This window comes from Leuresthes tenuis, unplaced genomic scaffold (genome assembly GCF_036924035.1).
Source record: "Leuresthes tenuis unplaced genomic scaffold, fLeuTen1.0.hap1 SCAF_2, whole genome shotgun sequence".
Classification (NCBI taxonomy): domain Eukaryota; kingdom Metazoa; phylum Chordata; class Actinopteri; order Atheriniformes; family Atherinopsidae; genus Leuresthes; species Leuresthes tenuis.
In genome coordinates, this window is record NW_027325356.1 from 8654420 (window position 1) to 8681353 (window position 26934).

Here is a 26934-nt window from a genome sequence, read left to right on the forward strand (position 1 = left end):
CTACTTTTAAAATGCAGAAACTTGCATGGCTGAAGTATGCTGAACAAATAAAAGGCAGAATTCACACCTTCTCATACGAACTCTGTCAGAAAAATGGCTACATGCATTTCACTGCAGATCAGGGAGGCTAACTAAGCCAGAGAGATATAAACTGTTCGTCAAATGTTAATAAGCTCGACAACTTCTTCATACAAACAGAGCAAAGCTGCTGCAAATTGCTATTACAGGTCAGTCCCTGCCAGGCCTGGCTTTCGTTTTCCCACTTTCTCAAAGTTGACATTATAAACAAACTGTACGGTGGATGAAAGTGGATGATTACAACACAAATGATAGACGAGAAGGATCGCTAATATGTTATATCACAGCAAATGTTTCAGTCTTTGAGCAGCAGATTGGGTGATGTTCAACCTACAAACCATTCAGCTGACGCCTGAGTCAACTGGCCTCTCACATTTCCAATTGTATATGTAATCCAACATGTGCTGATGCAAAATCTTATTATGTCATCACCTGATTGAGGTGCCAGACCATTCTTTTAAGGCTGCTGACTGAAATACTATACATCTGAACCATAGAGTACCAACTGATCTTAAATCGATGAACCATATTTACATTTTTTCTTATTTTGGAGAATCAGGCCTTTTCCCGACAGACAAGCTAAAGCTAAAAAGCCTCTAAAAGTCACAGTGCTACACTGCACATGTACACTGTACCACCTTTACATCAGATTATTGTTTACTTAGCCACAATTTACTTAACCAAAGAACATTCGTGTTGTTTTGCATTATCGCCTGCATCTAAGCATCTGCATTTACGGCTAAACTTCAGTTGTAAATCACATGAAGAGTAATGCACTGGAAAAAAGCAAATGGTTTGTACATAACGAATTTCAGATATAAGCTAGTTCAAATGTTAATGTCAGACATCATAGCAGAGCAGAAAGGCAGTCAAGTGTGTCAAGAGCCTATTCCAGCGGTCATTGGGCGAGAGGCGGGGTACACCCTAGACGGGTCACCAGTCCATCACAGGGACACACAGACAAACTCACTCCTAGGGTCAATTTAGAATCACCAATTACTTAACATGTACTAACATGTATGTTTTTGGATGGTGGGAGGAAGCCGAAGTACCCAGAGAAAACCCCCTCGGAGAACATGCAAACTCCACAAAGAAAGGCCCCAGCCAGGAGTCGAACCAGGAACCCACTGTGAGGCGACGGTGCGAACCACCACCTCGCCCCTCATTACAGTTCTGACACACCCAGTTAATAAAATATGCACCCAACTGAAATGCTGACATGTTTTCACTGCTTAACAGCATCAGCCCCAAAAATTCAATAAAAGTTTGAGGATCACTTTTCCACTATTTTTGTTTTTTTTTAATGAGTCATTTAATCATTTTGTCTTTCTTTAATAGCTTTGCTTACATTATCCCAATTCAATTCAATTCCATTCACATAGCGCCAAATCACAACAAATGTCACCCCAAAACACATTAGCAACATTCACAAGCATTTACTTCTACAACACCTTTAATAAAACTTACACTGCTCATCACACAGATTGTTACCTGTGAAGCTTATTGGGAATAACCGTATAGAAGCCCTTTCTTTACCAGTGAGGTAAATAAGCTCTAGTTAATCTCTAACTTCAGCTGGCAGATGAATCTCAATTAGTGCGTGTGTGTGTTGTACCCTCCAGCATATGTACTGTGACCTCCCTGTCATTAGCCAACACCCAAGTCATATTAGTAGATCTCTGTCCACATAGCTGGCCATGCTGGAGCAAAGTCAGAACAGGTGGTCTTACAACAACACGCCCATATGTAGGTCACATGTCAAGTAGTTAGTTGGTCAGTGCTAAGCTAACGCCGAGCTATACTTTGGAAAGCCTGTCCAGCAAGGTGAAGCGAGTGACTTAGCACAACCACAACACTGAAGCTAAGCCACATGGTCAGAGCAGAAAGGAGGCCAATCCAATTAGTTAGATCTGTGAGAGACACACATCAGGATACCGTCCAGACTAAGAGAATCTGTGAACCTTCAGGTTTTCTGTCTTACATTACACAGATGTGTTTAACCTGCAAACTCTGACATATAAATATATTTCAAAAGCCTTTAAAGAATTTGTTTGTTTTTTTTAAACGACAGAAATAAAATTAAAAAAAAATCTATAGTCTGCAGTGGGTGGAATTAAGTGGTTAATTGTCTAATCCAAAAAGCTGGACTGCCTAATAGTTTGACCTCTATGCTTTTCAATGCGAGACTAACTAAGCCACCAGCAGATGACCCGACTGTGTTCATCCAAGTTGATAAATTTCCTTCATTCTAAAAGAATTTGAAATCTTTATTTATTTTATAATATGAAACCAGCTGTTATGTCGGGTGTAACTCCTCTTCTTCTTGCTAGCAACTTCCGATCAGTAAAACAGTCTGAAACCACAAGACCTTAGGTCAACAAAACTGTTTGACTCAATAGGGGGTCGACTGAAGAGTCAAACAAGCTAAACTTTGAATTGGCTCTTTCTGTTTCAACCACCAATGTTCTGGCTACAACCCAGAAAAAAAAACTATACTATGGTAGGATTTCCTGGGTCAGAGCAAATAAATACTTATGCTGGGGGCTGGGTTCTGGGCTAGGGAAACAAACCAGACCAGGTAAAATGTTGTAAATGCCTTTTCATAAAATATAGATCGAGTGTAGCGTTTAGTCTGTTTAATTCAATACAACGAGAGAAAAAAAAAAAGAGCTGCATCATGAACATATACAGCACAATTTGTAGCTGAAGTATTTGCTACTACGTTGATTTTGTCTGGTGTTTCAATACAAATAGACTACGTGAAAACCAATTTGTAAAATATCACTTTTTATAAATAAATCCTAAATATCAGTAACCTTTTGGAAAAACTGGTCGGTTCTGCAGAGAACGTTCACAAAAACAAAATGTTGTTGAAGGCAGCATTAATAAACTAGTCTCATGACATGAAAAACAAGACAAACAAGTTGTTTTTGTGAAGATGAACTGTCTCATGCCAAGTGATTCTTAACAGAAATTAGGAATACAATGAAGGGAGGGTCAAAAATGTTAGAAGAGACAATAAGGTAACATTAATGTTCGGCCCTACTGTGGCTCTCTGCCTTTGGAAAACCAAATCAGTTCTGAGCTAGAACCAACGTAGCACGGGCTCTAGTAGCATCCTTGAACCACCACTGGAACCTATTTGGTCAAAAAAGGGAATAAAAGCCTAAGACTACCAGGCCAGAAGAAATAATTTGCCCTACGTAATTTATGAAGGCTTCCCGAGAAATTCCCTGGGTTAAGTCCGGGTGCTGAAACTAAACTGCACAAACTAGTCGGTTTTCAGCTGAACTTACTAATTCTCTGCCAAGACCGACCCAAATAACACATCCAAAACATTGTTACAGAGTCCGTCACATTACGACACAACTTGAAATTTATGTTGAAATGGGTCAGGAGAGTTACAAAGACTGCCACTGTGACATGAATGAAAGAATTCCATCATTTCTTTGCATTTTATTTAGCAACACCTTACCATGGATACAAAACTAAAATGTCAATTCATCTAAAATATCCATGTTTATTATAATATGAACAAAGGAGATTTTTTTTTTAAAAAAGGTAAAAATTTAACTTTGTTCAACTTGGCCCAAACTGAACCGAGACAAACTACCGGAAAATATACAGAGCTGCATATGGACTGCTGAGATGATCTTTCCATGAGTGTCTTGCTCCGGGGTGACATCCCTCATGTTTTCTGCTCCATTCCAGATGTGTGCACTTTTCACAACAAGTTTTATTACACCACATCTGGGCATGTGGTAAGCACAAGATGACCACAAACCTCACACACCACATGAAAGGTCACCTGTGAGGATTTATGAAACTCAAGTGAGGAGTGGGGGGGGTGCTTTCAGTATTTATGTAACGGAGTCAAAATCATGAGGATGGAAACTGGACTCTCTGTTCTGAAAGAGGTGTCAGCATGCCTCCACAATAACTTTCAGACATGTAGGAGTGATATTTCTTATAAAAATATATATTTTTTTAAAATAGCATAAGCAGCAGTGTAAGTTGTTTCAACTTCTTGCCTTTTACTGTCACTCCTGAAGGAGGAGCGCAGTGAGGAGGGAGGAAGCCATGACTGAATATCCACAAAGGACCCTTAAAACAAGTCCTGAATACCTGCTCCTTCATAAACATCAGGGTCTATGAGGGATAATGTGGAGAAACATCAATTAACTGGCTGTAGACAGACGTCAAAGCTACAAACTGAAGAGGAAATTATATCTCTATGAAATCTCAAACTGATGCCAATGCAACACATCAATTTCAACATTTAATAGTGAAAAAGGACACGAGAGCCCTTTCAGAGAGAAAGTTTTAGTAACACACGACAAAGATAGCCAGTGTATCAGTGAGACTTCTCATTCGAAAAGCAAAACATTTTACAGAAATTTGAGCCATAATTGGAGGCCTTAAGAACACAGACACATGCGAGAAATTTTGACTTAGAGGGCTCAAGAAAAGACAGCAGGTCCACTGTGACTGCATTTGGCACCATGACTTTTACGTCATTTAGAATAAAGCTTTTTCTGTCCGTCTTATTTCTATGTGACAAACTGCTGCAGGTGTAGTCAGGGCAGCTGCACAGCTGCTCAAGTCCGACAGCAAGTGATGACTGTGGTGTGCACGTGTGTTTGTTTGTGTGTGTGTGTGTGTGTGTGTGTGGGGGTTTTTTTTTTTTTTTTGGGGGGGGTTGCAAACTCTACAAAACCGAAGCATAAAAGAACCCTGTGAGGGGACACAAACAGGCACATTGTCGGGCTGCTGCTGATGAGAGACTAGATGGCTCAAAAAGTGCAAACTTCTAAGAAATGCTTCTTCGTTAACTACGAACATCTACTGTCGAGATTAAGCTGCACAGATGAAGAGTTGAAGGATTCATTTCATGAATCTGCAGCTCATTTTTGCAAATAATGAGTTCATTATTTTGTTTATGAAACGTCACAGCTTCCCAGAAACAGAGATAAACGACTGCAAATCCTCTTATAGGAGTAGCTGGAGCAACAATATGTTTGCCAAAAAGAAGTCACATTTTTTGCAATGAGTGTAATCCACTAAGAGATTAATCATTTTAGCTCTTCATAGCTGTACTGTTGCTGTGACAGGTTTTACTTTCATTCAGAATGTAATGTGCAAGTCTAAATGACTTCTAAATGGATAATGTGTTCAAGTTTAATCAAAGTCATGATTGCCTTAACTTTTGTATAGTTTGACCAAACACAAACTACATTTAGCCACCATTAGAACTCAAATAAATCACTGCAACAGACCCCTCTGAGACACTTCTGGCTTCAAGCTGCTGCAGACTGAGCGAGAAGTTGTATCTTTTTGTGCAGATGGGATGACAAAGCAGGAACAGTATGTACTCCTCTTTCCCAGCCACCAGTACCAGCACTCTTACATACAGTTTCAGGGAAAAATAAGAGCCTGGCACCCAGGGTGGTGAGATAAACACAAACTGAAAAGTAGCAGCTGGAGCAGCAAGAATTCTTCATCCTTCTGCCGAGCAAAAAGCCGACTGAAACACTGCTGTTAGAAGGTCTGTGGTTTCTGGAAATTCCATTGAATCATATTAGCTAAAGTAACATTTTGCAAACACCAAAGTATTACGCTATGACCTGTGGGAAAGTTCATGGCATATAACAAGCAAGTGTGGTTGACTTGGGAAAGATTATAGTGTCAGGAGGTTAAAAAGAAGAACCACAACAACTGGTTTATCAATGAATTTGGGTTAATAAAAAAGTAATAAGTAAATATCCTGATTATCAATTACATGATGATATTTAAAACTTTTTAACTTTTTAGGCCACACAGACCAAGCAACTAGCCAAGAAATCTTGAAAATTCATTCAGGAGACTTTTTCTTTTATTCTGGAAACATGTCACTGATACTAACATTCTAATAATACTAATACTAATAATATGATTACCTGTGCAAATATATAAACTCCTCATGTTTGTTTATCCATAGATCACTTATTCATTGGTCTGGTCTGGTTTGGGTTGGTGATGCTCCTCCACCAGACGAATGTTGCTACTACGACACCTTTTGATTGAACAGGTTAAGTATTTTCAAATAAAAAAAAGTTAAAAAAAATACTTCTAAAGTTGTTCATTTGTACAATACAAGCACACGATTCATTATTAAGAATCAGTCGAGTCATTCATTTATTGCTTTGTTTCCTGAGGCAAGTTTTTATGAGTCTGAGTAATGATAATTTCCAGGTTTATAGAGAGCAGAGGAAGGACATATTCACCCAGATGAGATAATGAGCATAAAGTCATCAAACCGCTCAGGTAATTCATCTGCATTTCAAACGTTAGAAACTCAAAAACAATCACAGGTTACAAACTTATGACGGTCTGTGTGGACGTAAAAACTGAAAAGGTGAAGACCATACATTCCCACTTAACATTCTCAACAGTATGTTGTGAAGTTCACCTGATATGTTAGAGAAACAGCATTTCTTCAGTTTTGGCTATTTTTAAAAACAGCTTTTAAACATCAAAAATCCTGTTGGCCACATTCCAGTATGCAAGCATCTCCAACAGCCAGTATTACGCCGTTTACCCCAGTTTAACATCGATAAAACACAGCTCTATAGCTTCACGCTTATCTGATTGATAAGACACATGAAAGGTGCTCAGTCATTCCTCATCTTTCCCCATCTTTAACTTTTTCCCATCTTAGCCCAAAGAAAAACAGCAAATCGAGTTTGACCCCATCCAGTCAGGGGTGAACCTGTAATGCATGCTAATCTGCTCAGTATGAGTGGGGGCTCTGGGAAAAAAGTATTAAACGTTAAAAGCGTGTGCGCGTCTCTCTCATTGCAGGAGTGTACTGAGGTAGCAGTAAAGGAGATGCTGAGCAGTGCAACTGCTGACCTGGGATGACTCACACTGGGGGTATTTGTGTTGGCCAGGAACATGGAGGAGCACAACAGGCGCTCCAGCGCTCACTGGGCCAACGAGGTCTGGCAAAACAGCAACGGAACCATGCAGCTCAGGCGCCCCGAGTACAAACCCCCACTAACACGCCACCATCGGCCGTGCTGCTGCACTGATGTCCACAGATACTTTACAGGTTTCTGGTAAGCTGATCCTGATGATGCACTGCCAGAGTGAGCAGCATGAAGTAACTTCATACTCTCCATCCTGACCCAGGAGAACAGAAGACAGCTGAGCTCATATTAAGCAGTCATTTTGTGTGCATAGAAAAACTATTTAAGCTACCTCTGACAAGCCAAGACTAATTATTTCCTAAAAACAGCACAGCACTGCCTCGAACAGTTTCATGAAATCACCATTTTTCATCCTCAAATGCTATAATATATCAACATTTATATACTTAATGTACAGATGTAATTAGAGTTTTTTGTTTTTATAGGAGACACTTCAGAGTGTGACATGACAGAGATCTTTGACCATAGAACTGCAGAGGTTGTGGTTCTGCTGCCCACCAGGATGCCTCATATCACAGCAACTCAAGCACAGCCTGCTTTTACATACCTATTTAAGATGTCGCTTACATAACGCACCATCAATCATTCCTAAACGTCAGGTCGCCACCTGAAAACTCAGACCCGACAGGCTGACATCTGGATTCAAAGCAAGGCTGGCGGTTAAATACTACGTTGTTTAAAAACCAGGCAAGACAATTACAAGCAAATAAAGGAGTCCAACAAACCCAGAACACCAAGGGTCCATTTTCCAGAAGAAAAAAAAAATTTAATCTTTAATTTGATGTTTGATTGGTCTATGAAAGTGCCAAAAGGAAAGGTTATTGTAATCCATGATGTAATGCCTGGTGACCTCACTGTTGCACTTAACAAGGCCTGCAATTACCGACGAGGCCTTCTGAACAAATGGAGATGAGACAGAGAAGCACACAACAAATGGGCTTTAATAATAATGCAAGCGGCACAGCTTTCTTTCATAGCTGTTCATCAACCGTTGGCCAAGTATCAAAAGTCAGTATTTCTCCTCAACATGTACGTTTAAGCAGCCACTTGCTTCACAACACGTGATCATGATATCGACCATGTTGCAGACAGGTTACGTTGCAAAGTGCAAATGGGTCAAAACTTCTCACATACCATAAACAGCAGCACTGCAGAGACATCCGTTGATAAGTAAAACCCAAACAATGTCAAACAGTGAGTTTCAGGGTATAAGCACGCAGCCGAGAGAACGTAAGGCCCAATGTCAATTTAGTCATATCTGCCACAGGAAGGTAAACAACGTCAGGAATGACAGATGGCAGATAAAGCACAACTAGGTAAAGAATTTCTCATATTCCACGTATGCTTCTATTCATCTTCAGTTCGCTGGGTCAACTGAAGTCCACAGCTCTTGAAGGCAGGAGAAGTAAAATAAGTTTATTACCCTTCAGACTCTCACCTGAAATTGAAGCCTGTCACGCTTCTAACTGCCTTCATTTGGAATAATAACCGTCTTCTTCCAAGATGCTGAAACGTGGAGTGTTTATCTAATCAGCACGACATGTCCTCACAGAGTATGTTTTCATCTTCTTCTGAGCTTCATTAATTAAAACACTGGAGCGACGGGCATGTCAGGATCTTAAAACATGACTCCAGCTGTTGGCTAGTCTCCAGAACAAACCTGTTTGTAAGCGATCGCTTTAAAAGAAAGGTGTCTGTACAAACTTTGTCTCAGGGTGTATTTGCCCCTCAAGTTGGCAGAAAACATCTGCGTGCTTTGCTCTTGTATTGTTTACATGCAGCTGATGAGTCACTTTGGAATGATGACCTGACCCAGCCTTAATACATCAAAACCTGACAGGCCCTCTGAACCTTGCACGTGTTTACTCAAATGTTCCATCAGGTGTTGATGGGTTAAAGTAGCGTAAACTCAAAGTTTCTGCCACCAAAGAAGGATTTAAAGGAAAGAAATGTGTCTCTGTGGATTAAACTAAATACGATTTATTCACTGGATGGAGATCAGGGTGAACCAAATTTAAACAAAATTACCTGCTTTGATTCTTTGCCACATTCTCAGGAGAGTTTTGAGCAATGTATTCCAACACATCTGTGCTCAAAAGCACTTAATTTGACCTTTTTGTTATCAGAATGAGCCATTTCTGAACGTTGCCTTTTCCTTCATGTTTACTTGCCTTCATCAGGTGAAAAAAATTAAGTTTCACCATTTATCTTCAACCCAAATTCTACCTGCTGACATGTTGTGAAACTGTATCTCCTACCAAGATGACTTGAATGTTCAGCACATATACAGTACAACCTGAAAATATTTGTCCGTCCTACTCATGTATCGGTTATCTCCGCTAAAAGAGGTCATGCTGCTGGTTAGGTTTGCTTGTTTCTTTTAGTTTGGCGGCAGGATTTTTCAAGAAGTTCACCACCTGAGGTTTGGTCGTGGCCTCAGCTACTTCTTTGCATCTAATCTTTTTTTAATTATTTTTTTTCATTACGCCTTGGCAGAGGTAAGCAGTTCCAGGCTGCTCTTGTTCCTCTCTGAAGGATGCGATTGCTGCTGCTCGTCTTTCTGTTAGCGTAAATATACAAAAACGACCAAGACAAGTTTCCTAGTTAGGAGCATGAGCACAGGATAATTTTAATTAAAACTGTCACATATAACATAGATTTTGGTGGGGGTTGGTTCTCTGAGAACTGCTGTTTAAGCTATACAGCTCCAAAGAGTATGGCATGGCCATAGGAAAAAAAAAACTCTTGATCTTGTCAAATTATGCACCTAAATTCCCAACAATGCACATAAGAGGCCCCTAAGTTCCTGAACCCAATGGTCCATGTCAAGTTAGAGGTCAGGCTTAAATTCGAAGTTCCTTACATGAAGTGAATAGAACATGAACTCCAGTAGAGGCAGAAATTATGTACTCTTAACAGTCACACTGGAGTTTTCAAAGACAGAATCCTACGATCAACGGAGAACACAACAAAAGAAAAAGAAAAACATCTTAATACATTAAAATGACAATTTTAAGTCCTCCTGGCACTTGTCTACATCCCTGAACGAAAAGCCTCAAAGACATTAAGATAAATGATTCCTTTGAGGTAGTTCTGCTGTTGCTCCACTCCTCTTTGTCCATCTCTCACCGCAGTAGCACAGCAGCTCCACTCTTGGCATCAATCACCAGCGGGTAGATATGCAATCTTACTGTGCAAACAATTAAGGGCTGCTCCTCTGCACTCAAAACTACTCACTCGTGTTGGTGTGCTGAGTATTAACACAATGTGTTTACACATTAACCCAAGAGACGCACAGATGAATGGCATTCCTTAGAACTGTATTTGCTAAACTGAGGGCAATAAAAACAGCATAAAGCTACTTGTTGCCAGACTCGTTGTCTTGCTGGTTACTTAGTTACTAAGCACTTTATACTTCTAAGACACTTTATACTTGGCATGGATGATAAGAAAAGCAACATTTTTGAAGATTTCTTTAAGGGGGACATGAGGGAAATTACCCAGCATTTGTGAGGAGAAACACTTTGTAACATTGTTGCCTGTAATGTTCTTAAATAACTGAACAAGTTTATGCAGTCTTGAGTGCATTCTCTTTTGGCTGGTAATGCCCAGAGCAAGAAATACCATTCAACAGGTATGGATGTCTGTGAGCACTTCCTGTTTGTTTTAAGTGAACCAAAAGTAAACTGCTGGCGGTCAGGTGATGTGACAGTGAACGACACGGTCCTTCATAAAATATGCTACACGCTTGACAACATGCAACCTGTATTTGCCTTTCTGACTCACTGCATTGCATTGTGCGTACTGTTAAAAGGTGTTAAGTAACACTCAGGAATTCAGCTGAACAAATGATAAAACAATGTGCAGTTGTGAACTTGTCAAAGACCATTGACTGGTGTGCACTGTAGTGACAGGTCCCCAGAGGAGAAAAAGAATATGAGCGGAATGTCTTGAGTGATATGAAAACAACCGGTTTCCTTCATAACCTTTGGCTGGGCCTCCACAACATCTACCTTGAGACAATATTTCCACTGTGCAGAGAAAACAAAACAAAACAAGAACCTGTAACAGGTCCAGTGATATGCAACCGCTGCTTGCAGATAGAGCTCCTCTGCGTACAAAATAATCCCAACACAGCTGGACTGAAAGTGTAATTAATCTCTCAATGTGGGCAGACACCACTCGAAGCCAACAAGAGACAGTTTTAGCTAAACAGTGTTGTGAAACTAAAGTTAAAGAGCTCACAGAAACCCGCTGAATGTCATGCTGTGAGCCGTAGCAGAAGAATGCATTTATCAAAGAAAACTGTAGAAACCCAATGCAGAACAAACAAATCCTCAGGGAATTTACAGAATCGGTCCAAAAAATACAGATGTACGAAGTTTCTTCTCTCAAACTTGGCTAACAAACTCTGAAGCTGGATATGAAAAAATATGAAGCAATACCAAATAAATGGTACAGCAAATAATGCTTTAACTAAAGCTTATGACTAGATGAAATCAGTTAAAAATAACCAGGAGCTCCAGACATCATAAATCCAGATTAAATCCTTAATAGTTTAATAGCAAGTCTAAATCTAACTTGCACATTTAAAGCTTGCATAGCTTGCTTATTTCAAACCAAAAATTGCTTGTTGGTCATTATTCCTATTTTAAATTTATTGCATTGCAACATTTTAGTTTGTAATTGTGTTTTTGCTTTATGCTGTTTTTATATTGCATGTCATCCATTCATTATCGTATCCAAGGTTACAACGCAGAGGCAACAGGTTCAGGAGGGAAGCCCAGACATTCCTTGCACCAATGAAACTTTCCAGCTCCACTTGGGGGATCCAGAGGTATTTCCAGGCCTGATGGGCCATGTCATCCCTCTAGTGTGTTTAGGGTCTGCCCTGGGGCTTCCTCTCTGTTGGATTTATTTGAAAAACCTCCAAAGGGTGGTGACCAGAAGGGATCCTAATCAGATGCCGGATCCACCTCAGCTGGCTCCTTTCAATGCGAAGGAGCAGCAGCTCTAATCTGAGTTTTCTCTGGATGGTCGAGCTCCTGACTCTGTTTGTAAGATTAAGCCCAGTCACCCTCCGAAGGAAACCCATTTCAGCCGTATGTGTCCATGACCTCACTCTTTCGGTCACAACCCAGATCTCATGACTATAGGTGAGGGCTGGAGCAAAGATGGACCAGTAAATCGAAATATTTGCATTTCAGCTCAGCTCCCTCTTTACCACTACGGACCGGAGCAGTGTATTCATAACCTTTGATGAAGCCCAGATCTGTCGGTCCATCTCTCGGTCCAACTTGCCATCATGAACTAGAGAAACTTAAATTCCTAGTATGCCGACCAGTGCAGGCTTTGCTTGTGTGAGCGCCAGATACATTGTTGTTAAGGTCACATGTGAGGTTTTTCTCGGACCACTCTGCAGTGTTTTTAAAACACAGTTTAGTGTTTAGAACCTCAGCAGAAACGGGTATTAAAAAGTAAAACACAGTGCTACAATGAAAAACCCAAAGAACAGTCGAGTTGTGCTACACCGTGTAATGGAAAGGGGCCATTAGAGTCTGAAGTCTCATCCAGAGCCATTTCCCGAACTTTTGATTATAAATAAAAGAATAAAAGTGTTTCACTTACCTCTAACACTGGCCCTGCCCCCAAGATTATCTGCTCCACTCCACTGGCAAAACCCTTCTGACTGAGAGCTGTCAGATGATGAATGAGAAAGTTTGTGCTTTGCGTCTTCCCAGAGCCGCTCTCCCCAGATATAACAATGCACTGATTCCTCTGTCTCTGTAGCATGGTATGATACGCCACATCCGCCACGGCGTAAATATGTGGCTCCAAATCTCCCAGTGTATGATTATCATACATCTTCACATACTTTGGGTTGTAGATTGGCAGGAACTTGAAAGGGTTAATGACTATGAGGATACTTCCAACGTAAGTGTAGATCTTTTCCTGGTAGAAGCGCGCGCGCAGGTTGTCCAGCAGCGAGCGCTCATTGAGCTCCGGCAGGCAGCAGAGATCTGCATGGTCACCCTGAGATTCAGGCTGTGGCAGCAGCCCACGTTCCACCATACGCCTGCGCTCCTCTGTGACCTGCAGCCACATCTGGAGGCTACCGCCATAATGGATGGAGCCATCCAGGTTTTTCTGCCTTAGGAGGAAGCGGTAATCATCACCACCAGACAGTGGACGGTGCTCTAAAGCCACACGAGGCCAGAGCATCATTCTCTGCACTGGACAGTCGCTGGGGTTCAGAATCCATTCTTCCCCACCAAACTCCTTCACCTCAGCAAGAACATAACACCTGGTGCGGTCCAGCTGCAGCCGATCAATGACACGTTCAATGGCCTCGGCGGCTGTGGTGGTCTTGCGGGCGCTGATAGGGCAGTAGATGGTGCCCTCTGCCAGGTCACCTGGATAGATGCGCACGGTGAACTCTGAGTTCTCAAAGCGCTGCCGCCGGCCCAGGGTGCCCATGCCACCGACGCCACCAACGCCATCACGAGCACTCATGGCGGAGCAGAAGTTCCCATTAGCAGCAGCCCGGCACTGGGACGTCCTTTACTGGGCTGGAGGGGCCGCTACCTCAAGACATTACCACTGCAAGAGAGAAGGATGAAAACAAGAAGGATCAATACTCTGCAGACCTACAACACCTAGAATTTAAAACAAAAAGAACAGTGATGATATATGTATTCTCTGTAAAGGACATTTCTAAAAGTCCAAGCATGAAATGAAATTCATACCAGCTCCAAACTGATCTGAAACTGCGACAGACAAACATAATCCACCAACTATTCAACAGATCTATGACTCGGGATTTCTACACAGTCCTCTGCAATCCATCAGATTACACAATTTGTCAGATTATGATGCGAAGACCTCGTGCGTTGTCATGTAATCAACAAGAAGGCCAAATTATCATGCCGGAGCCTGACATGCACACTCATATAGGATAAAGGATAAGTCAGATGGATCTACAGGATTATCATTAACACACATACGCGCTCCTGGGCACATGCATAGGCTCCCACCAGCCCCAAGACCAGCAGCTGCCGTGCTCTTTACTCAACACACAATCACACCATTCACGAGTTCCCTCTTTAATACACAGCAGAGGGACGTGGTGGGAGAGCAGGGGCCACCGAGAGAAGCAGCAGTGGATTAAATGACTGAGCTGCTGATCACATTCTTGACAATTCTGTAACACAAAAAAAAAAATCAACAAACCTAAAACTGTCATTAGAGGAAAAACAGGGATTAAAGCTCTTTGTAGATTTTTATACCGGCTCTGGCCATCAGTGAAGGAAGCACCGTAGTTCTTTCAGAATATGATCATTTGTGCTGTGTTTGACGCTTTGAACAATGAAATGGAAGAAAAAGGGCAATTTTATGTCCATTTGTGGATCACATGTCAGTGTGTTCATCCTTTTATCCCATCTAGACAGCATTACAGTCTTGTATATCATCAGACCGACATGTTCAGTGCATTCCATGAGTTACAATGAGATGAGTTGTAATTTGTCTTTATGTTGTACCTGCTCTACTTAAGCTCTGCTTAAGCTCTGCTCTACTTTCATCTTCAGATACTGATTTTCAAAGCAAACAGGAATGGGCTTCGACTTTTTGGTATCAGCTGCGGTTTTCTTTGTGCGGGTGGCGAAAGGAATAGCGTATTGTGGCACTTTAGATTCCAAAAGCTTATGGCTGTATACTTCAGTCTGGCCTCTAAAGAGATAAAATAAAAATAAAATTAGTACTCTATTTTCATATGCGATTCTGGTGTCAGACACACTTATGTGAAAAACATCCTGAAGTCAATATGAAGGCTGCAATTGTTTCCTTTATCAAAGGCATTTTAAGCTGAATATTTCTGATGTATGACTAAAACATGACTAATTCTGAAGTAATCCCTTTCAATCAGTAGAGGTATGTGTTGGTAAATTTCTCTGCAGTGTCACAGCCCTCTGCTGGCGTTTCCCTTGGAGGCGACCTTTGGAAAGAGGGTGTAGAGACACCGCCCAATAAGTACAAAAACATAGTGTTCAGTTCAAATTGCCATTAACACACAGCCATATAGTTAGAGATGCTCCGTCTCCATCTGACTTCCTTGAACAATTGCTGCTGCTATGTTGCATTCTATGTACACTGGAGACTTTTCTGATCTCCAACAAAAATCAGAGAAGCACAACAAGAAGTCAGATTTCCTCGTGGGTTACTAAAGAAGAAGGCAGCTCACATACTACATGCAAAAAAGAAAATCTGTTTATCTCCATCTTGGAGGTCAAAATGACATCTATTTTTCACTCAAAATAGGATATTCAGTTAATTATTATAATATAAAATTTAATAAAAAAAAACTTAACTACACTATTTATGATAATCAAAATGGCTCTCAGTTAAACATCTGTTCATTTACTAACTGATATCTAATTGTATAGCTGTCCACATCCAAAGTGAGTGATAAAATTGTTTAGAGCAGACGTCACCAGCGTGAGGGTTTTAAAAGTTTCAATGTGTCCACCTTTGGATAGATTCAAATGTTATGCCATTAAAGACTATAATTCATTGCTGATACTTTGTCTTTACAGGCATTATTAGAATTCAAATACATCTCCGATATCTGAATGCACAAAGAGGAAATTAATCGTATTTCATTATCCAGTGTCAGACTACATTGGCAGCATAACCGCAGCATAAACGAGAGAAAACAGGAAATGGAACCAGGACAAATATAGTCGTGCACATAGTGCGAGTACAAAGGACTCCAGATTTTAAAAAGATTCAATGCTTCACCCATGCCAGATCGGTTCCTGCTGCCTCATATCCGACCTGCCGTGTGTTATCTCAGCGACTCTGATACAACCATGAACCGTACAAACACATACGAGCAGACGAGACCTCGCCCCTCTCTACATCCAAATACACACAGGAAACGCAGCAAAACTCACACATCAACCTTTCCTACCTCACACAAAACATTTGATCTAACAGCACGAAGCTGATTTCATACACACATGTACAGCCCATGCTGGCATTGTCCGTCTGTGATGAATGTTTGAATGTGTCTGTTGCCTTGCTTGTGTGACTAAACTGTATCTGCATGTACAAGTGTGTGTCGTGTGTGTGTGTGTGTGTGTGTGTGTGTGTGTGGTTTGAGCACAGTTATGACCTGTTGTCCCGAACAGATGGTCAGCTCACTGCTTAAAGGATAGGGAGGGGGGGATTTAGGGTTGTGGCAGTGCTGGACACACAGGGCCATGTAGGCTGCTTCTCTGTTTACCATCACATGAAGACAATCAACTCATGGACTTCACCAATCACAGAACATCTGGACCGCCATCATGCTTTTTACCGAAAACTGTATTAAGCAAAGAACAAACCAAGGAGACAGGAAAATCCTGCTCAGATGGGAGGATGGGATGACAAAAGCTGGTCTTTGATAAGGGAAGCAAATTTCAAGTCATTTTCTTCATTATCATCATCTTCATTTTCTTCGTTAATTCAGTCATGAATAGGTCAAGTGTAAGCTTTGTCAAACTTCCAGAGATATTCCAGTGACAAATCCCAAACAGGAATTTTAATAACAATATAACTTCAGGATCATCACAATTAACTAAGTTTCACAAATAATCTTGGTCTGTGACTTTAACGCTGGCTTTCTCTCCATCAAATAGTTTATTTCAAAACACTGCTGTTGGTTTAAAAAGCTTTAAATGGTTTTTGGGCTAAACTACATCTCAGATCTTTAGGTACGTTATGAACCTTTAAGACATCTCAGATCTTCAGGAACAGGTTTGCTTTCTGTCCCCAGAATTCAAACTAAACATGGAGAAGCCTTTATAGAAAGATTGAAAGTAATTACAAACAAATTGCAGACTTTTTTGAAGACCTTTTTTTTAGTTTTTAATTTGTATCAATTAGTGAAAAAAGCCAAAGTATGACAAGTTTGAGTAATTTTGCTTTACTCGAAAACTGGGAGCGACTGCTGGGTGCTCATTAAAATGCCAAAGCTGAAACGATCTACTCCACAGCCATACTACAAACCCAGGTTATCTGAAGGAGAGGTAAAATTATCCTCAGTTTTATTTGTTTTGAAACATTTGGCAGATCAGTATTCTGAAAGAAAGAAATGGAAAATGTAGCAGCAGCCACCGTGTGCTTTTAGTTTAACAAGTCTATTCCACTCTCTAAAAGGGGAAAAAAAACACCTCCAGTTATGTCATTTTGACAGGTGAGCTGTGTTGAGTTTTAGAGACTGCCTTTAAAGCAGCCATAAAAGCAACCATGGTGGTGGGGTGGCTGTATAATAAACCATAATGAAAGGGGAGAGGTGTCACAGGTGTTTTTTCATTTCACAATTTCACCTCAACCTGTGCAGAGCTGCTTTTTTTTTTTATTTCACCCATAATTCATTTGTTCATCACAGCGCTGTGTTCTAGACTGTAAAGAACAAACATGTTTTAAAAAAAGTTGAGATAATCACAAGTGTTGGACCATTATTCCTACTAAAAACACATTTTTCTACACATCAAGCACACATGCGCTTTCACACCTCACAGAGACAGCATGACTCACTGTGCCATAATCATTTCAAAGCAGCAAACAAATGAAAGCAAGGTAACACAGAGAGGGAAACGGGGTGAGAAAAAGGGGAGAAGGATTTTTCAGCCATGACATAATTTCACCTGGGCGCTCTGGCCGTGTGTCTGCACAGCAACTTTAAAAAGGTTTGATGTAGATAAGTGTGAGGTTTGTGCCCTGAAGGAAGTGACACAGCAGATGGAAACACACAGTGCCCTCTTCTCATCTCTGTTCTCCTCAAACGACTGAACCAGAAGCAGGTCTGGTTACATCACATGAATGGTTAGGGCAGAGGCACCACGGCCCAATAATCTGACCTGAAATCAGTTTGAGGAGATTTCTCCCAAGACACAGCTGATCAGGGCAGATGCAATCTCAACCAAAATACCAGAAAGAAGCTAAGCTGGAATGCACACAAAGCAAATTCTGGATGTGTAAAACACATAAGATATGCATTATTGCTCTCAGCTACTGTTAAAGTTCAACTTCGGTCAGATGCTATCGGAGAGTCGAAACTTATCTGCACTCAAATCTGTCTTAACATAATCTCCTCCATGAGAAAAATACAGCAACAATAGGTGCTTTTGGACTGCAGGAACTTTTTCACAGTTCCTATAGCTGCTGGAGGAACCACTTTCCCTTTTATCCAAACCATGGGAGCTGTTGACTGTAGTTTATGGAAGAGAAGACATTGTAAACATTGGCAAAACCTCAGTCAGGTAAAACATTTACAATGTGCCAAAGACGGAACAAAAATGACATATAATAAGATAACAATCCATGTTCTGTGTTTACGTCACATACACCAATCTTAAAGGGGAACTCCGGTATTTTTAAACCTAGACCTTATTTCTGGCATGAAATACGTTTATCTACTCACCGATAACAGTTTGGCGATAGTCGGCGTCCTGTGGTGAGATGTACAACAAAAATATCAACCATGTCACCTTCCAGCTATGGACTAAGAGACCTATTTATGTCCTAGCTGCCGAGAAGTCAGAGACTCCTTTCTGTGGCCGCAGCATTGTGTTGGTGTATCTATTAATCCCAGCTGTCTCAAGTAAAAGTTTGAAAAATACCAGATGGAAAATGAGGCAGGTGTTGGTGATGATCCTCAGCTCTGCACAAAATCAATTCATTGAGGGTTTACTGACCATAGTCATGAACTTTAGTACTAAGTAGATTAACTCCGTATCAATATAGTCTGCAATAACATAAATAAATACAGTACAAGATGGTCAACTTGACCCTTCACTCCACAGAGCATAAATCTCATTCTCTAAGCTGGATGATGCAAAAGTTAGCTTCCGAGCATGTGTTTGAGCAGCTCTGCAGTAGGCCCATAATTCATAACAAATCAAATCAAATAATGTTACTGGTACTTTTCTCTGCTTCGCGCTTCACAAATATCAAACCATTTTTTATAGTTCTCATTACTATTTTGCAACTTCTGTTCTTCAAATTCTGGCATCCAGAGGAGACACATTTCAAAGATGAAGCCAGAACAGTTAGTTAGCTAGTTGCCAGTCAATGGCTAAAGCATTGTAGCACGACTATTTAGACTGTTAGAGTGTTGGGGTCAGTTTTTGCTTGCCTTATATACTTAATCCCACTTCATCATGGAATTGTGATTTTACACTACCTCACAGAATCCCGGGCTGAAAATCGATTACAAACTATTTAACAGGCCAGCTCCACAATAAAGCAAACCACTGCTGTCATCCATGACATGTTTTAGGCAACTACTGTCAAAGACAAGAAACCATGTTTCCATGCAAATCTCTGAGTTGGCTTAAAGAGCTATTGCTCCCCCCTGAGAGGAACTATGCGATTTTAATTAATCTACCAACACTTGGTTGGCTGTAATATCAGTTCAACGTTCCCATCAGAAGGATAGATGCAACTAGAGGTAAAGGCCTGATCCCAATTCACCCTTTTGACTGTTACCCCTCCTTTCTGTAACAGTAAGAGTGTCCCTTTTCTTATGGGGATTAAGTCATGGTAGTCATCTACTCCTTAAACAGGGGTGTTGACCATTTTGGTTAGATGAACACAAGAGCTTGATACTCAAAACAAAAGGGGACCTATTCTACCTGCCAGAATGCAAATCAGAGGGGTAGGGCATAGTGATAGGTTCAAGGGAAGGAACTGGGATTGGGCCAAAGCCCTTGGAGATATATCGTCTCTTGTTAAGGGACATAACTTATTAGATAAAGTGCATTTACTTATGTAAATTGTATTCAACAGGTGGCAAATTTTCAAACTGTGGGACAGCCTCTACTGATATTCAGATCAGCTGGGTGAAGCCCCATTTCATAGTCAACAACAAAGGCATAGCTGTAGTTTTTGTAGGTCTGAAAGTGTCATTTACAAAATAACGTGTTTTCAGGATGTTTGCACATATTTAAAAGATGATGGTAAGAGAAATTAATTCTATATACTTTCTGTAATCTGAACATAGTCCAAGAGAAGCCTCATTGGAGGTTCTCTTTGACAGGAAACCAAGGACAAGTCCAACCACATGAGTCAGACTTGTCAATAGCTGCCATTGTTACAAAGGAGTGAAGGATCAAGTTTGGTCAGCTTTCTACAATATGAAGTCATCTTTTTGAAAAGCTATGTGTATGTCACTGTCAGCCGCACTAATCCTATGTTTTTATGGCTCATAATGTTGCAGCACTTCTTTATTATAAGATTCAGCAACTGAGGATGTGTGTGTATATGTGTTGCACTGGGGTGTGTGAGTTAGCAGTGAACTGTGAACTTCCACATCCAGTCGAAGTTTTCTGTGGGTTCATTTGTGAATCTAATGGATTTATAGAGCCAAATTTAGCAGCTGTAGTTTTTAGTGTTGTACATTTTGTCTTTTAGTCACGGAATTGAGTTTGCAGTCAACTGTGGGTGGATTTTTGGCTTTACTTGAGCCAGTGTTAATGTTCATTAAGTAAAAAAAAGACAGCATTCACTATAAATACATAATCTTTAAGAACCTTATTTTTTTTTTGTCCTTCTCAAAGCTAAATATTCATGTGAAAATTACGAACACAACCCTCTCTAAATTTCCATGGTTTTATTACTCAATACAGCCAATCGGAAACATGATATGTAAAAGTAGATACTGACAATAATTAACGATGCTCAAGCCTCAACAATGAAACAAAAAGTCTCTGAATGCCACAGAGTTCTGCAAAACTGTCATAATAAGTTGAACCTGTTAATTAATCAATTATGAGACATTAGGGTTGGAGCTTGTTCAACAGACACTCTACAAAAAGGTGTTCTTTTACATGAGAATGTTAGCATGCCTTTAGTTTACTGCCATCTACCTCTACCTTAAGGTGCCAATTATGACATTGCAGCACAGATGAGACAAAGATAAGGCGCAGAGATCCAGCCTATGTTATGCAGCTCACATACCACAAACTAATTTTAATAGTCCCAAACAAACTTCAAAACCAGGCCCAACCCTATTTTCCCCGTGGTCACACGAAGAGGAAATTGCACATAAATCACCAACAATAAAAACAGTCATAAAACCAACTGCAAAAAATAGGGGATGGGCATGAGGTGATGAAAAAGATAACACTGAAGCGCGTCCAGTTAAATATTTAACATGAATGTTTTGACTACTTTTGAAGTTCAACTGTGGAAAATTTCCCCTCAGAATGTTAAAATTAAGCCACAGGATGAGATCATTAACAAGTCAGCTGTCACATTGGTTGAGAGAAGACGCAACACCTGTCTGGTAGAATCAACGGCTGAAATTCTGGCTCTATCTTGATCTTGTGTCACACTGTGGTTTTTGCAACTCATTTATCAGATTTCCATCATGGCTGTAGTCGAGTGATCTGTCGTAAACTACTTTGAGCTTGTTTGAATATCACTGCAGTAGCAGTAGTTTCCTGGACTTACGGTAATAAGTATAGATGTTAAAAAAAGATATCGTCTTCACTTGAGTAAGTAGGGCTGCAGCTCTGCCTCTAAACAGTCCACCGTGTGTGAGAAGAGGCTCATGAGACCAAAAACAACTTTTCTTTCCATTCATTCAGCTCAAGTGATGCAGCAAACACTCTGGGTGCTACACATAACAATTTTCAGGAAAGGGCATGTAGAGCTAAAAAGTTTGAACATCACTGTTATTTATTAATTCACTGACGCAATCTGTAGGATTCTTCTAAAATCACATTAATTGCCTGATCAAGTTTTCACAGTAACAAGCCTGGTACAGATCTTCTGGACTGGGAAGTTGTAGCCCTCTGACACTCAGATTAAACATGGTTCTACAGGCAGCAGAAAATTATTTAATTAGATTGTTTTGACACGTTTACATTCGTTTGAAAAATTTGTAAAAAGCTGAAAGGGGGCATATCCCCACCTATCATAGTGGAGTCGGCCATACTTCAATGAATACATTTCCCACCCATACCTATATGCTGCGACACACACTGTGCGTTACAACTTTCATATTGTGTTGTTGCTCTTTAACAAAGACAAGCCTTCGTTGTTAGGTTCTTTAAAGCTTTAATATCAAGGAACATTTTAGGCTTTTTCTAATAAGTCAGTCTGTATATAAGCTGATCTGTACATGTGTGTCCTTCATCACCTCCATAGAAGAGGGAATGCTGTTGGCCTAGTTAGCATGTAGCATTCACATCCAGCACCACAAAAACAAATTCATACTTTGCATTCAAATGAAACGGCAACATAAAGATATCTCAGTACAAACAGTTACACGCATGTGCCATAAAACATTAAAAAAAAAAAAAAAAAAAATCAAAGGAGTGATAGTTTTTCCTGCTTCTTTATAGATGTTGATTTAAATGCACACCAAAAGAAATTCAAATAAAATATTTTCCTAATTTTCCTCCATGCTTTAGCTTTCAGAGTGGACATTGGAGGAAGTAGCCTAAGCTGTGAGGTTGAAGGTCAGCTGATTGATGTGGCAAGGGGTGCCGTACGAGCACCAACATGCTCCACAAACGCATAACTACAGGTCACCATTCCTTGAACCAAAATGTATCAAGGTGTAACCCAACTCTGGCGCACAGAAACACCCGACATCCTGCCTGGAGGCAACCGGCCCACTCAAAGACAGATGCTTTGACCTCACCAATTAGCAGAGCCATCCTTCTGTAGCACGGCTTCTGTAGTAACAGCAGTAACGGTGGCAGAATGTCACACAGCCAACCAGTTGCTCCTAAGACCAAAGGCTGGTTGGCATGATCAAATTATGAAATGTTTCTCAAATGGGAGGATTTTGTTTTCCAAAACTGCCCAAAAAGCAAGAAAAAAAATGGAGGCAGAATCTGTGAAAATTATGGTTGTGAATCTTTGTTTTCCTCACCATTTGATTAGATTATAATTCACCTGTTCAACAGTTTCATGCACTCAAAGATGCTTCTCCATTTTGTGCAAGGAGATCAGAGCCCCTTCAGATGATGCACATAATCCGCCTTTTCTTCTTCTCATCTTTATTTGTTTTTGCACTTTTTCTTTCTGAAAATATTAAATTTTTAATTATTACTGCAACAATTTAATTCTCCTTTGGATTTGATAGAGCATTCAGTTCAGTCTCAATGCCTGGCATCTTCAAACTGCTATATGACTGCACATAGCAGACATAAGCGTTTCTGTAAGGAGTATTCTGCTCACGCAACGGCTCCAAGAGCTTCCACAACTGGTGAACATTGTGGTTCTCATCTACCAAATATGTTTGTCAATCCTCATCTCTGAGAGCTGCCGCAGATTTGGTTATTTGATGGTAAAACCTGTGAGCCTAAATGCTAATGGTGCTCCAACAAGACAAACATGCTAAACTGAAGGCTAGAGTTGTCAAAGACTTCTTTGTGGAACTTAAATAAACAAAAGCCTAAATTAAATTAAGTCAAATTCCACAAACTAGCATACGAAAAGTTTACCACAAGAGTGCACCATCATTTTAAAAGAACACTTTTGTTTTTCTTTTTAACTGATGCATGACAGTTTGTCACAAGTATGACAACGTATGACCCATTTTATGCTACATTAATTCTAACATCATAGACAGTCATTGTAAAGCCTAGTTTATGCTTCTGCGTCACGTTGACGGCGTAGGACGTTACGCAGAAGCATAAACTAGGCTTAAGGGTGACTTTACGTTAGCTTAGCTGCTTAAAACAGCTAACACAATCTTCTGTAAAAGGTGAAAAGATAAAACATCTTGATGACTGTGGAGCTTTCGTTGCATCAGCAGCTGTAGACCCGACTAACATAAAGGTGATTAGGTGACAACATGCGCGTTTTTAAGCTACTTCCTTTTGAAAAGTTCACAAACCATTTGGGGGGCATATAAGTATGACTTTCCAGAAGTGAATGGTTGACAGAGGCTGTGTTTTGACCAGGGGTTAAATTTACTGTAACATGATATAACGCAGTGTACTGTAACTCCCCCCTGTATTCATATCACTGGTGAAAGACGACATTTAGTTCTAATTTCAGTAAATGGAACACAAGGACAGGTCTCAACAGTGGTTGTGTTAAAACTGTAGTTAATAAATGCAAATGATTCCCCAAATACAAATGTGTTAAGTGTGCTTTCTGCTCCAGTTCAAAGTAAAAGGAAATATGAGAATAAAAGCCTATGAGTCTGTTGCAGAAGCATCTCTATCTTAAGATGATTTTTATGGAATGATATTACATATTCTTCTGTAATCATGTAGATTTACTGAGGAGCACTTTTTATTCATACACACCCCGACTTCCCCTTTTTTAATAAATTCTGAGACATTTAGACGGTTAAGTAAACGAGCATGGAGCTATCAAATCTAGAGTTCAGTACTATACAATAACAGTCCAAGTTGTGGTACAATTGTCTCCTTGATGGGAATATCTTAAAACTATTTCAAGCTATATTTCAATGTTAATTTTGTTTTTATGTTGGACCACGAGGATGTAACAAAATGTGACCCGAATTGAATTAAAACCTAATCTAGGGGTCAACAAACCAGGGTGTATTTTTCATTAAGTGTTTAGTACATTTTCATAAACACCATCCAAGTAAATATGTTTGTGTTGGGTAACTCAAGTGATTATGTGAAAGCAGGTGAACAACAGAAACACAACCACCTCATCCTGCACCTTCTGCTTAGACATGACTTGATGGTTCACAATTTTTGATTTCTCTCATTTTGAAATACAGTCATTTTCACCTCTCAAGTCTCTCTGCAACTACTAATGACCAGGAAGTAAAAGCTGGGGTCTGGGATACGAGCTCTGACCAAATATTCAACCTGAGCAAGACTGAGAGAAGATAATGAACCATGCAGAAATAAAATGCAAAGACTAACAGAAAGAGATACTGAGCCAAGAAAATGAAGGAGATAGAAACAGTCGGTCATACAGAGAAAGAGCAGGATGTCTGTTTCCTGAAGTCTGAGCATAGGGAATTTGAGAGCCATAAGCATAGACAGGCAACACTGACCATGGACTCAGTCCCTCGATACAGTTCAGTCATTAGAACATCTTAATCTAACATAGAAACAAAATATTACTGAATAGTTTCTGCAATTAAGAATCCAAACTCATCTTTCATGGTGAATGTTTACATTAAACAAACTTGCAGAAAGTCAGCAGACCCTGTTGGCACATGTGTGACTTCTTCACGGCTCCAGGACATCAAGTCAAGCGTATACATCATTAACCACAACATTAGAATGACAGCTCTGATCTTTTCTTATCTTTCTGGGAGACACCTCTACTGGTGGCAAGTTCAGCTCGGTGTGCAAAATGTTTGACTGAGTGGTATGTGTCAAAGTAGGGACTCATATACACTGAACCCATGTGAAGAATGAGTGGTGGAAAAAAGGGCTGGGTATCCTAATGTCCTGACATCTGTTGGAAAAAAATAAATAAATAAATAAATTATAGCACCCTAACACATTGCAAAGATCATGTCCATCTGCCAGCTTGGATGTACCATATGTGTGCATAAGAGGACACAACTCGGTAGTCTATTTACGGTATTCAGGAAGGGTCACTACAAGACCGTGTAGATAATATTGCGTATAGTCTGAGGTTAGTGAGAACACTGTCACTGCGAAATAAGTAGAAAATCACACTAAACAAGTGAATTGGATAATTTGAACAGCCAATCAGAGTGATCCCTCTTACTGACAAACCTGACACACAGATGTTCACCAAAAATACAGATGTTCCCAACTGCCAGCTTGATTTTTAGGGCTTTAACATCCAAATAAATGACTTGATCCAGAACATCTCATTCATTTAAGGTTATTTACTTCACCTGTCAGCAGTTTGAATTTTGGGGCCCATCACTGTGTCCGGGTTCACACTAAAATTTAAAGGATTCTTCTTTTGCTCTGGCAGCTCCGGCTCTCTGCCAAGTTTTATGACATTCAGCTGACTAACAGAAAAAAGACGACTTCCATCTTGTATAAACTGGTTTGACATTGTACTGGCACAGTCTGAGTTTATCTAAATGAGAACAAAGTTTGAAATTTTCCTTTCAAGTCGTCATTGCTGCATGCATGTATTGTATGGATTGATTTTTTACCTGGTTTGCTTTAAACTTTCTTAAATAATCTTTGTTTATCAAAGTCGATAAAAAGAATTAACCCCGATTCAACATTTGAACTGATGAGTTATCACAGATAAACAGCAGGTCATCCTTTCAGCTGTTGGTATCTGTGGTTCTGCAAAAGGTGTCACAAAGACCAACACGTTAGGGGTAGCGACAACTTTATATAACACCGTCCAGTGTAATTAAAAATGACTAAAGACCTGTCATAGTGTGCATACAGGAGCAGATAACTCAGCCACATTATTTTGGATGAAGATCTGGGCTGCCTCCAACTCCCTCCACATTCCTCCGGCTGAACACCAACAGGTGACACAACTAACATGAAAATATGACACTGGGGGAAGGTGCCATGTGTGCCAGCTAAATTAAGAGCCTCCCTTCGCTGTGCAGGCCTCGTCATTGTTGTTGACTGAAGTGGAGAGACTGAACAGCGTGAAGTGAGAAACCAGAGGAAGGAAATTAATCCAGGGTGCAGCTTAACTCCCAAGGACAGTACTGGACGAAAATACAGCATGCTACCGTGTGCTCTGATATCTGCAGGCAGCAGCACCGCATCAATAACTTGAGTCACTATTTTCCATTTTCACTGGCTCAGTTTTGTGAGTCAGTATTTAAAAACCAGACTCCTTTAAACTATTAAACTAACCTCTGGTCCAGGCTGCTGAAGAGAGTGGGTAAAAAATAAAAGCAGGCGGGGGCAGCTATAAAACAACACCAGAAACAGTG

General features: G+C 40.3%; 1 protein-coding gene across 11 annotated transcripts in view; it reads right to left on the minus strand.

Annotated features, from left to right (window-relative positions):
- myo9aa (myosin IXAa) overlaps positions 1-26934 on the minus strand; it is a 106960-nt gene that overhangs the window by 68541 nt on the left and 11485 nt on the right. For all 11 annotated transcript variants that reach the window (XM_072380098.1, XM_072380093.1, XM_072380096.1 and 8 more), the window contains exon 2: positions 12675-13646. In XM_072380098.1, the coding sequence (XP_072236199.1) occupies positions 12675-13559 (885 nt within the window). In that variant the 5' untranslated portion in view covers positions 13560-13646. The remainder of the gene's footprint in view (positions 1-12674; positions 13647-26934) is intronic.